General features: G+C 37.5%; 2 protein-coding genes across 2 annotated transcripts; both read left to right on the forward strand.

Moving 5' to 3' along the window:
* Positions 1-209: 209 nt before the first annotated feature.
* On the forward strand, positions 210-3,128 carry LOC113107481 (uncharacterized). Its single transcript, XM_026270033.1, has 3 exons — positions 210-1,154; positions 1,777-1,921; positions 2,033-3,128. Exons 1-3 carry the CDS (start codon positions 473-475, stop codon positions 2,397-2,399), a joined length of 1,194 nt encoding a protein of 397 aa, XP_026125818.1. The 5' UTR covers positions 210-472; the 3' UTR covers positions 2,400-3,128.
* A 1,552-nt stretch (positions 3,129-4,680) lies between these two features.
* On the forward strand, positions 4,681-12,783 carry LOC113107482 (hepatocyte nuclear factor 1-alpha). Its single transcript, XM_026270034.1, has 10 exons — positions 4,681-6,186; positions 7,988-8,187; positions 8,271-8,451; positions 8,531-8,733; positions 8,839-9,008; positions 9,924-10,065; positions 10,147-10,335; positions 12,126-12,238; positions 12,357-12,441; positions 12,527-12,783. The coding sequence occupies exons 1-10, from the start codon at positions 5,888-5,890 to the stop codon at positions 12,655-12,657; spliced, it is 1,713 nt and encodes a 570-aa protein (XP_026125819.1). The 5' UTR covers positions 4,681-5,887; the 3' UTR covers positions 12,658-12,783.
* The last annotated feature ends 527 nt before the right edge of the window (positions 12,784-13,310 follow it).

Below are 13,310 nucleotides of genomic sequence, written 5' to 3' on the forward strand. Positions count from 1 at the left end.
TGAAAGAGTGTCTGAAAAAGTATTTGGAATAGGACACTTCAGGCAAAAAATTATATTCTGCACCCATTCACTCACCTCATGCAGTTCATTTTAACATGAACCCCCCCACCCCCCCCCCCTCAGACTTTCTTTTATAGTGGGAACACAAATGAAGATATTTTTTAATATTCTACTTTTTCTACTTACATCTTAATATAAGCTACTTAGTTGTTATAGTCTTGTCTGTTAACTATGTAATTAAATTCTACATTTGTATAAGTATGAATTGCAAAGTGTAGCTTAAGTGTCCAAATACTACTTAGGGCTAGTATGTGCACCCAGATGAATGGTTTCTATATCCCAGATTACCTCTCTGTTAGTTGTGGAGCTATTGTCAGGATAGGGCAGTTTGGGAAAGTTTTATGCTTGTCTTGGTCCAAGCCGTTTCTCTTGCAAATGAGTAGCTCATTGGTGCCTGTGCAGATGTTCTGTAATGAGGGTCATTAGGAGTGAGAATAAGAATGGCCTGGACTGGCAGGGCTCTGGGCGCCTCATTATGCAGACACATTTAAAAGGTCGATGGGGGTGTAAATGGCTGCTTAAGGGTCCCAAACAAAACCAGGGGGAGGAGAGTCCAAAAGAAGCCAGAATTCAAATTCCACAGAAGAAACTGCGCTTATTGTCAGAGCAGGATTTACCCTCTCATTCGCATAGTGGAGATCCCGGGACAAGCATCTCCGGAGCGCAATATATGTGGATATTTGAAATGGCCACGGTTACGCGCGCACGAGTTTCACTACTGGTCCTCGCTTTCATGACCATTGCTATAGGAGTACAGTGCCGATCGCTTCGTACACAGCTTCGCAAGGTGACATCGTTTCAAGGTGAGCGTAAAATCCGAATCGGACATGTCCAGAAACGGAGCCGTCGCGAACCGGGATCCGAGCTCGACCAGTGCGCTCTCCTGAACTCCCCGTGGACGGAGAGCGCCACTCCGCTTGGTGACTGGGGCCAGATGTACCGTCTGAGGATACTATCGACGATGAGTGCTGGACCTCGTCGAGCTGTTTTCCCAGAACCCCCCCTCTTCAGGTTCGTCAGACGGGTTTATCGCTGTTGTCAAGTGGGCTACCACTGTGGAAGTGTCAAGGGAATACAAGGCGGAAAAGTTGGGGGTAAGTAGCGCTCTGTTCAAACACCTTGATGAAAAAGTAATCTGCAAGACTACTTCAAATACAGTAATCTAAACTTTAAAAATTCGAACAGAAGTATTGTTGAGGTAACCATAGCAGCAAAAAAAATATATTTTTTTGGAGAAAAAGATACTGTTAAAACCAAACTATAGTGGTTTGTTGGACTTAGCTGATTTAAGATGGCCACGATGGTCTCTCAGTCTGGTCAAACTACTATGAGTGCCTTCAAACCAGCAACGACCAGTTTGGTAGACCAGTTAAAACCAGACAACCAGCTTTTTTTTTGTTCTTCTTCTAACATGGAGATAGATTTTGACAAAATTAACGAGTAGAATACAACATCAGAAATATACCAAATAATTATGAATGGTGTTCTTTTCAAAATACATTTATTGGCAGGGACGATACAAGGCAATTTTGCTTTGCTAAGAGGAACCTCAACAGACTGCAACTTGAAAATCTCTGTCAAAAATTTACTTGCAAAGCTAAACCAGCAACAAACCAGCAAACCTAAATCAGTAATCTGGTAATTCCCGATTTTACAGCAGGTATATTTATGTGACAACAGTATCCCTAATTGTGTTTCGTTTTCTTACTTTTCAAGACTACAACATTGAGTTTCTGCTCGGAGAGGATGTGCTGTCAGCACCGCTGGAGAAAGCAGAAGTTCATTTTCACTTTTCAAACCCCCAACACCTCAACATCCAACCAGTGCTGCCCTCGCTGGAGAAACGAGGGTTCCCTACTAGGTGAGGCAGAGGAACTTGATAGATGACGTGAGAATGTTGTTAGCACAGTTCTCCAAGACGTCACCGAGCTCCTGAAAAACAGTCTTCAATATTTTCTCCTTCTCTCTGCAGGTACAGAGTCTGGTTGAGAGATGGTGTGGTAGAGCTGAGAGTGGATCTGCTTGCCCTCATCCAGGCCCTGCAGCTGGTAATTGGAGGAGCCAGTAGAGGTCCAAGTGTGATGGAAATGCATCGGGTGAGGGACATGACCAGACCAGGGGTCGTTGTCCAAAAGCAAAGACCCCCATCCCTTCAAGACACAGTGCCTGTAGTGTTGGGGGAGGTGAATGAGGCCAGGGATGGTGAGACCCCCCTGCAGCCCACTTTAGAGCTGGGACTGGCATTACACTGCAGCTTACTGAATAATATCGCACAGCCCTGTCAAGAATATGGTGTACATCTAGAACATGCACCCTTTATCGCTCTGACTTACAGATAGCAAGACGTATTCAGCCATACTAAACAGTGTTTTAGCAAATAGATTTGGAAACTGCTTCTGTGTTCAGCCAAACACTGTCAATTCCTAGCGCTCCCCCTTCACAAGTTCTTTGTGGCCATACAATCTCAGTCTATTCAGTCCACTAACACCTGGTGTGAATATTCCCTGGATGGCTCGCTGTTTTTTAAGAATTGCTAATTATTCCCATTGTTCTGTGACAATGGTGCTTCAGCCGAAGCTCACTGTAATTCAGAGTGGCTGATGTTTTGTGGAACACTATGCACTTCAGCGTGTAAATTGAATTTATTAACTTATGGGTGTTATTTGTGAGAAAAAGGTATGAATGAAAAATGTAAATAGTGTAAAAATTCAGTCCTATATATTAAAATTGCATTGTATATACATTGTATATACATGTCCAATAATTTGTTTCTCTCTGTTCGTGTGGCCATGTATTTTCTTCTCAATTATTTGAGACATGTTGTTCCAATAAGGTGTTTTAAATCAATTTAAATATTAATGGGACACATTGTGAACATGAAGCATTTTCAGTGTTGATTATAATCCAAGACAACAACAGCATTAAAAGTTTCAGATTGTATGCTGAGCATCCAACACTGATCAAGCTATTATAAGCGTTTTTTTGACTCGTTTTTCCACTTAATTTGACACTTTAGAAAGTTAATAAAGTATCAAATTGCGGTTTAGGGTCAGCGATAACTTTATTTTATCTAATTTCCAAAATATTTCAAATAATTTATTTATAGGTTTTTGTTTATTTTAATAGCAATATCTGGCAACACTGCATTGCTGGCATTATTCTGACAGTTATACAAAAGGCAGCGGCTATTTATATTAAGTGCAAATAGCTATAGATGTTAAAATAATCTATTGCAAATAGTGGCTATTATCTGCACCTCAGTATTTTAGTACATTATAAAACAGTATGCAATAATTAATGAGCGTAAATTTAAATTCTAAGGCAAATTATTAAATGGATGCCACCTTGTTGGGACAATAAAGCCCACCCTACTTTTAAAATTATTTTCTGATGTCAAAGGAGGCGGATTTGAACCTGGTTTGATCACGTCAAAATGTTTATTATACACGATTTATTTTCTGCACCACTAGAGGTGACGATCAGTGGTCTAAAAAAAGTCCAGGGACAGGGTATTGCTGACAAGCAAGCTGACATTCGGAAAGGGAAAAAAAATTATATTACTTGTCACAAACGTTATCAATGTTGTCAAAACACTGTCTAACACCAGTGCAGAGATCTGTGGAACAAGTAACTTAGGGTACAGAATGAAATGAAATATGCAAACACTGGTCATTAAGAAGTCTATGCTACATCATTCAGTATAGTATAAACTTTCACAAATCGTGCTATAAACATTCATAAGACCACTAGACAAAGTTATCAGCTATATAATGGTTATAAATAAAAAACTATTACAGCAATATGTATGGTATGGTTTCATGAATAATAAACAACTGATATAATTATTCACCCCATAAATATAGTAAAGTATTAACAAACTTTGATGCAATAAATAGGGTATGATTTAAAAAGGAGCATCCCTCCAAAAACATCTGCATTTCTGTCTTTTTTCAAGTGTTAGAGTATATAATCAGTTGTATTTATAGGGTTTATTATAGCACAATTATATAATAAGGGGGTTATTTTAGAAACCCCCTGGAACTCACTAATTTTCAAAGCCTGGCTGCGGTCATGTAGCCAGTAAGATTTTGCTAGTTTTATTCAGAAACATGCATTAATTGATCAAATTAACAGTGAATAGATTTATAATATTACTAAAGATTTCTATTTAAAATAAATGTTGTTCTTTGGAACTTTCTGTTCCTCAAATTAAAAAAAATATCAGGGTTTCCACAAAAATATTTAGCAGCACAGCTGTTTTCAACATTCATAATAATAGGAAATGTTTCTTGAGCTGCAAATCAGCATATTGGAATGATTTCTGAATGTTCACATGACACTGAAGACTGGAGTAATGCAAAAAAAATCAGCTTTGCATCACAGGAGTAAATTACATTTTCAAATATAAAAATATTTTCTCTTTTTAGATATATATTTCCAGTTGTACAGTGCAGGCTTACTGCACTTTTACAGGCAATTCTAAAAGACCTTTATCTGGAGTCTGCCATAGTCATATTTTCACTGGCATAGACTCAGAAACAGTTACAATAACATGAGTTGTAAAGTAATCGTATGATAATATTTTATGGAACACTCCAGTTTAAAAAAAAAGAACTACACAGTACAGAGTTTAATGAATAGTCTTGTCTCATTTCTGATATGTCCCACTTTGTGATTGCATTTTAAACTTTCATTTTGAGATATGCATGATAGCAGTTTCATATGAATACAATTATTTGCAAATGGAGTGAAAAACAGGGACACAGTCCAGTAGATGTGCATACAGGTGCGGGTTAGCTTGAGATATTTAGAGAAGCAGGAAGTGGGAGGTCTTTATTAACACCTTCATGTCACATGAACAGACACAGATGTAAAATCTCATTGAATAGATAATGAAAGAAAACAACTCAAACATTTAAAAAAAAATGCCTTGGCTTGGGATATCTAATACACCATACGCAATTACATGTGTGCTCCACAGGATCAGCTACACACTGCATTTTGTTTATTTTATTTATTTAATTTACATGACATTTGCAGGTCTAGCAATCTTTAAAATCACTTTACAAAATGTGATTTTCACAAATTAATAATAATAATAATAATAATAATAATAATAATAATAAATTAATACACTTAAATTGAAGAAATTTCAAGTCACGTTTAGTCCTCCTAAAGAGTCCTGGGCCCCTGGTTGAGATCCACTGGCATATATTTTATTTACAATAAATACTGAAATGGTTTATTTCACTCAATGGTTTATTTTATTTTCGTAGTTCGAAATTATATGTGTGGGGCTGACTATGGAACACAAACGTTTTCTAAAAAAAAGTCAAACAAGATGACATTGTTAGTGGTGAATGTGTTTGCGGTATCCATTTTCACTGAATAGTTAAACTCTACACTTTGCCCTCAACACAGGCCGAGGCTAAAGTTCACCAAGAGAGGGAGAGAAAGAGAGAGAGAGCAACAGATTAAGGGAGGAGGGAATGAAGGGAAAAGCAAGTAGCAAAAAAATCACATTTCGAAGCAAAAGGACAACAGGTGTCTAGACTTAATACAGGAGCAGGAACAGAAGAACGCTGGAAAACAAAGAGAAAAAACGATAAAGAAAATGAAAACAAGCTGTTCATGTCAAAGACAGACTACTGAACTCAAAGCCTGAAACAGAGGTGAATATTGAACGTGTGCGATATTGTTTTGCCGTGTGTCTACATCTGTTTGCACACAAAGAGTGGGTTGGTAATTGCTTCAGTGACACGGACATAGCTTCTGTGAGCAACTTTTATACAAACCACGGCTGCTTAAAAACCTCCGAACGCAAGAGATGGAGGGAGGAGAGGGGAGAAGAGCAGGAGGAGAACGAAGCAGCCGGCTGTCGGCCCTACAGGAGCAGCTGGTGTGGTCTCTCCTGGGATCAGGGCTGTCAAAAGAGCTGCTGATCCAGGCCATGGGAGATCTGGAGCGAGAACGGGCCTCGGCCGGCGCTGAGAGGATGGATCGGGCTGACGGCGAGAGCTCGGAGGAGGGAGACATGGACAATCCACCTCCTATCTTCCATGAGCTGGAGAGGCTACCGCCGGAGGAGGCCGCGAGGCAGAGAGCTGAAGTGGACCAGCTGTTGCAGTAAGTACGGTGTCTTCTGTTCAATCAGTCCAAGCTTCATACATAACATGCAATCAGAAATGTCTAATGTGCCTCGAATGTTGTTCTTCTAAAGAAACATCATCTAAAATCCACAACTGGCATCTTCGCTACTTGCTACTTTACTCCACAAATTCTTGATTAAAGCTTATTTTTGTTCTGGCTCATGTCAGGTCTTCTTTCTTCTATTCCTTTTCTTTGGCTTCCTTTCTCCTCTAATGCTCTGCTTCTCAACTGATGGGGTGAATATAAAGGAGGTTCCACCTTTTTTAGTTACTAATTACCCACCCTATTCATTATTCTCTGGCCATTTCAAACTTTTTAATAAATGAGCTACATCGACTGGTTAAAATTAACAGAGTGACACAGTGTCCACCGCTCTGTGTGTGTGTACACATGACTGTGGTGATATTGTAAAGATAGTGCTGTTGTGAGGGTTTTTTTCTTTTGTTTTCTAAATGTGTAGCTCTTTGAATAGAGATAAAAATGGAATTGTAATGCACTTTATTTAAACCTCAGAAGGAATTAGTGAGTGATTTGTATAGGTGAAATGCATCACTGTTAGATATGTTTGTGTGTAAGTCTTTGTGTGCTTGTGTTGAATTCAAGAGGGTTATTTGCAATCTCTTTTACTGGACTTTGGCCCGTTGTCTCTTGCCTTATCTTACAGTGTAAACATTGCACCCTCTCTACCTCTGTATTATCTATCTTTTCTCTTCCCCCTCACCCTTCTCCCAAAACATTTTTTTTTAAATAGCCTTAAATTTAAATAGCCTTAAAATTATTTTAAGTAGGAAAAATTAGGTATTTTCAGGAATTTTACAGCCATTCGTGTACTATGTGTTTGTCTACTGATATAATTAAAAGAAGAGTGTACTTTCACATGACACTTTTATTTAAAGCATAAAATGTTTTATCTCTTACTTGGAATATATATTTTTAAACGTGCCATAATAATAATAATAATAATAATAATAATAATAATAATAATAATAATAATATATTATTCCAATTCCAATATCAGCCACTTTGCAGCCTAACCATCACAATTACAAGAATTAATTAATTTAACAAGGGCTCAAAATTAGATACATTTCTTAATTTGTCTTAATTCTTTATTGACCATTTATTAATTACTATTTAAAATAACTGTTTTCTATCTCAAAGTACATTAAAAGTACGTTTGCAAAGCTGGATTTTCACCACGGTCTTCAGTGTCATATGATCCTTCAGAAATCATTCTAATATGTTGAAATGCTGCTCAATAAACATGTCTTATTATTACCAATGTTTAAGATGGTTAATATTTTGGTTGAACCTTGTTTTTCAAGATTTTTTGATGAATAATTAATAACATTTAAAGTAGTCATTTTTGTAACATTATAATATAGATCTGTACTATCTTGTTTGATCAATTTACTGCATCTGATCCCTTGCTGAATAAAATGTATAATTTCTTTTTAAAAAAATCCTATCCTAAACATTTGAATAATGTATATAATATGAATTTACTTACTGTGGCTTAGTTGAAATATACATAGCATATTTATTTAAGGCCATACCTACATATTTTGGGCTTAAAATCACCTGGAAAATCATGATAAAGTATGACTCTTGAAATTTAATTAATTTAAATAAACTCTGAATTTCTCAAACACAAATGGCACGATTTTCTGATAATTATTCAGTAGTAAGTATCATGTTCTTTGTGTGATTTCATAAGAACTTGTTTAGAAATATTCAGAAAAGCCTATTATAATGTATTGATGTTTTGGTCTGTTAGAGAGGATCCTTGGCACATGGCTAAAATGATAAAAAGCTATATGCAGCAGCACAACCTACCACAGAGAGAGGTGGTGGAGTCCACATGCCTCAACCAATCCCATCTCTCCCAGCACCTCAACAAGGGCACACCCATGAAGAATCAAAAGAGGGCTGCTCTGTACAGCTGGTACGTCAAGAAAAAGGCAGAGATTAACCAGCGTGAGTATGACCATTTCGTATTTCTCTACTTTAATTCGTCTTTAAGAATTACACTACTGATTCTCTAACCCTGATCAATGCAGAATTCACCAATGCAAGTCGAGGTGTTATGTCAGGAGAGGAATCTGGGGATGATGTAAGAAAGGGACGGAGGAATCGATTCAAATGGGGCCCAGCATCCCAACAAATCCTTTTCCAGGCCTACGAGCGACAGAAAAACCCCAGTAAGGAGGAGAGGGAGGGACTGGTGGAGGAGTGCAACAGGTAAAGAGTGAACTGAGAACCAACTCAAAATGTTTTTAAAGGTATGACATAATAACTGTTGAATGTATATGTGTTTTAGAGCAGAGTGTCTTCAGAGGGGTGTTTCTCCATCTCAGCTGGCTGGTCTAGGCTCTAATTTGGTCACAGAGGTTCGTGTTTATAATTGGTTTGCAAATCGGCGTAAAGAGGAGGCATTTCGCAACAAACTGGCACTGGACGTGCCCTATAGCAGCCAATCAGCTCCCTCAACAGGCCAGACACTACCATCGAGTCCTTCACCAGGTACAACGTTATTTTTTTATTGGCAACAGGTGGGTTCTTCTTCCTAGATTTCTCTCTCAATCTGACCTGTTTTCCCCACCTTTCTCTTTTGGGGATATCCTGAAGTTCTGAAGTACAGCCAGCCTGTTCTGAAGTACAACCATTCAGTGGTTTGTGAGGGTCTGGGTACAGTGAGAAGCTCCAGTGGTGAAGACCGAGGTGGGGGCGGTCGTCTAGCTAGTCCTCTTCAGCTAGAACCCAGTCATACACTGCTGGATACACACCATCACAAACCAGTAAGATTACACTACTTTACACATATCACCATATCAACACTGAGATTGTAAGTGATCACTGACTGATTGCTTTTACAGTATCTTACAATAATGTTAAGAAGGTCAGAAATTAATTTATCAATTTAAACTTATATTAGCGATAGATATACACTATGTAAAAATAGCAGTAGGTTCTGCTATTTATACTACTTATTGCAAATAGTTGCAAATAGTTGCAAATATACAGTATTGTAGTTACTACTTGTAAATGTAGTACATTATAAAACAGCATGCAATAATAACGTATTGAGTGTAAATTATCATTTTAATTAGAATTATTAAATGGATTCTGTCTTATTGGGACAATAAAGCCCTCCTTACACCTAGCTTAACCGTACCTGGCTATTTATTTTCAACTTTTTGATTATTTCCTTTATTCTTATTGACCATAAATGCCTTTCCGATGAAATAAAAAATGTGAAAAGGGAGAAGAATGAGTTCGGCAAAAGAGGGATTCGAACTCAAGTTATAAATAATTATCATCTAGTTAGCACAAATAGCCTCTTCCAACAAGGCGTTGTTCGTCTTTGTAACACATGATATTTTCGATGAAAACTGGGAGGCTTGTGAATGTCCCATAGACTGTAAAGGTAAAAAAAAGTAAGAATGACATCATCAGAATAGTCCGTCTGCCATCAGTGGTTCAACCGTAACGTTAACCTGTATGACTCTCTCAAAAGATATTTCACAGAACTGTTTTTGTCCATACAGTGAAAGTAAGAGGTGGATTAAAATTAAATTTTAATGGACAAAAACACTGTGACTTTTAAATCTTCCTTAACTGATGACAGATTTAAATTTACATGTAATACATTTAAGGCAAATGCAACTCAGGTTTTAGAACCTGAAAGGCAAAGTTTCCATTTTCTCTCTTAGGCATCTTGTGGTGGCTCCTTACCTCCAGTCAGTACTCTCACTTCCCTGCATGGAGTGTCAGGACCCTCTGCTGCTCCTTCAGGACTGATCATGGCCTCCCTACCAAGTGTAATGAGTCTAGGGGACTCCTCACTTTTCATAGGTACAATTCATACAGTGATCTGCATTAAGAGTTAACACCCACACACTGCTAATTAATACTAACACATGTCTTTTACTGCAGGCTTGACGTCCTCTCAACCACAGACAGTCCCTGTCATCAATAACGTAGGGGGAGGCTTCACTACCCTTCAGCCAATCTCGTTTCAGCAGCAGTTTCACGCCTCACCTCAGCAGCCAATAACTCAGCAGCTTCAGAGCCACATTTGCCCAAGCTCCTTCATGGCAACAATGGCACAGTTACCATGCCACAGTATGTTCTTAATCAGAGCTCTGAGTAATTAATTAGTGGTGCATCAAGACAAGCATCACTATAAGTCAGACAAATGTCTAACTAAAATTAGATGAAAAAAAATTCCATGAAACAATATATAAGTAGTGTTTTTGTCCTAAGAATTTGAGAACATTTTAAAGACCAGGGGAAGTATGTGTAAAGCCACTAAGAGTACAATTTTAAAGTTTGTCATGAAACAAATGTACTATTTTCCCTAGACTTATGAATAAGAGTGATTCATAAATGAATGGCATTCAGTCAATCACAATGCACTGGATAGCTGGCCAATCAGAGCAAACCTCGCTTTTCATTCCAATGAGCTTTGTAAAAATCTACGTGTTTCAGAATGGTGGGGCATAGAGGAGAAACAAAAATGTAAAGTATATAGAAAATAATGTGGGGTTTTTTACCCTTAAACCGCATAAACACATTTCATTACACCAAAAACAAAAAAAAATGTTCTTTATAGCAACATCAAATGACCCCTTTAAATATTGTGGCACGAACCCAACCAAACACAACATTGGCCAAAAGTGATGATGTTTTTAATGACCCCACATTTTGCTTAAATCATAAAAATACGAGAGAAAAAAAAAAAACACTGACCCATGTTGCCAACTGCTTTCAACTAAAAGTAGCTAAAACAACCACTAAATGTTGCTAGATGATAGCATAATGGCAAGTTCACTGATCTTTATAAATATATCAATAGATCAGAGGGGGAGTCTTGAAATCTAGGTTTTTCCAAGAAACTGATTTTGTTGCTAGGCTTTTGAAAAAGTCTCAAAAGGGGTGAGGAAGTCACTAAATCTAGGGGGGGGGGAAAAATCACTGAACTGGCAACACTGTCACATTAACTGCAACATATTTAGTCATTAATGTTTCGTTGGTAGTTGGCAAGCTCTTGTTTTTGCATGTGTTCATAATTTCTTTGTATGACAGCATGGCCAAAAATGATGGCTGCACAATTTGTTATTATCACAAATAAAACTATTGACTCCAAACCTATAGAAATATAATACAACTATTAGTAAACTTTCAAATTCAAATTTCTGATAATTTACTCACCCCCATGTCATCCAAGTTGTTTACATCTTTTTTTCTTCAGTCGAAAAGAAATGAAGGTTTTTGATGAAAACATTCCAGGATTATTCTCCTTATAGTGGACTTCAATAGCTACCAAACAGTTGAAGGTCAAAAATTATAGTTTCAATTCAGCTTCAAAGGCCTCTACAGGGCAGCACGAGGAATAAGGGTCTTATAGTGAAATGATCGTTCAATTTCTAAAAAAGTATATGCTTATAAACAAAAATGTGCACCTAGCACTGCTCTGTGATGCCCATCCACCACTTCACGTAATATGTAATTACATTAAAAAGGTCAGGCATGACAAAGCCAAAAGTTTAGTTCTAAAATATTTAAGCATCTACAATTCCCACATGAAGTGATAATTTAAAAAAACTTACACAAAGACATTTGAAAATGTGTCATTGAACAAACAACAACTTTTGAACGGTCCTCCTTCTCCACTTTTGCAAATACTGAGTTGTTACTTCCGTCTACGTCAAGTGTGACATTTTAAATGTAATTACGTATTATGTGAAGTCATGGACGTGCATCGCAGAGCACCAGTTAGCTGGCTAGACTGAACACTTTACACTAGCATGGTGGCGGTGAGTTTTAAATGGACAAGCACCATATAAAGACCTAGTTTGTCTCATTTCAGAGATGTAGTGTGGACTTCTACTTTAATACTGCATGTGTTTCAGTGTACAGCAAGGCAGATCTGAGCTCTTACTCCTCCAGTCTCCTGTCCCAGGCCATGGTCATCGCAGACAGCAACAGCATCGGGACACTGACTAACCTCACAGCTGTTCGACAGGCATGAACCAAACACAAACTTATTAGACTGACATGATTACATGAACATCATTTTCGGATTGAGGGCTATATTATCAATCGTCTTGTGAATTTACAGCAATTCTTTTCCTCTCCATCAGATTCTCACCTCAGATCCTGAGGGTCACTCAGACACTCCCATTGAAGAGGAGTCTTTACATCTGCAGTCCACTTCACCTGAGCCAGGTACAGACCCTTGCAGACCTTGTGCTTAATCTAGCCATATTCTGATGTTTCTGTTATAAAAAAATCTGTTTAATTACATTTCTAGTGTCTTCTGGCAGTTTGGAGCTCTATCCTCAGACACACACAAGTGAAACCCATCCTTCTCACCTGCTCTCCTCTCCATCCGGAGATTTAGACCCTTACATGCCTACACAGATGGTCTCTACTGCACAATAGTAATGCTACTGAGAGCTGGTGTAACTCTTTAAAATACATCAGAGAGCAAAATTAAAGTAAATAAAAATTAGCCATCATTCAAAAAAAAAAAAAAAAAATGCCACATTGCTACCTGCTGCCTACCCACGGTGACGAAGAAGAGCAATTTTAAACTCTTTAAAATTATTAAAACCTTTAAATTATGCTCCATAAAAGACCTGAGTTCAATTTAAAATGGAATCTTATGTGAACAATGTTATAATTAAAGTTGTAATTTTCAAATTGTGTGACTTCAGTAAATTACTGTAAAAATATAAATTTCTGTGTGCAGTTAGGTTGTAAGACTGATTAAAATGAATAAAAAGTTTAGAAAAATACTTTGTTTTAGAGGGGATTTATAGCATGAAAACCTGTTTGTTGCAAATGTAAAATATATTCTCAGTTTTGCAGTCAACTGTTACTATACAAGGAATGTCTTAAAAATATGCAAACACCAAGAACAGCATGTACAGGATAATAGACCTTAGTTAGTCACCATGCTGAATTGTATGCAGATGAAAACAAGGCTGTATAAAGGTCCTAGATCACTCGGTCTACCACAGTTGTTTTCTCATTCACTGCTTCTCCATTAGATTGTTTCTCTGTGTGTGTAATGTTGTCCTCACTTCTCTTTG

This window comes from Carassius auratus, chromosome 8, assembly GCF_003368295.1.
Source record: "Carassius auratus strain Wakin chromosome 8, ASM336829v1, whole genome shotgun sequence".
Lineage (NCBI taxonomy): Eukaryota > Metazoa > Chordata > Actinopteri > Cypriniformes > Cyprinidae > Carassius > Carassius auratus.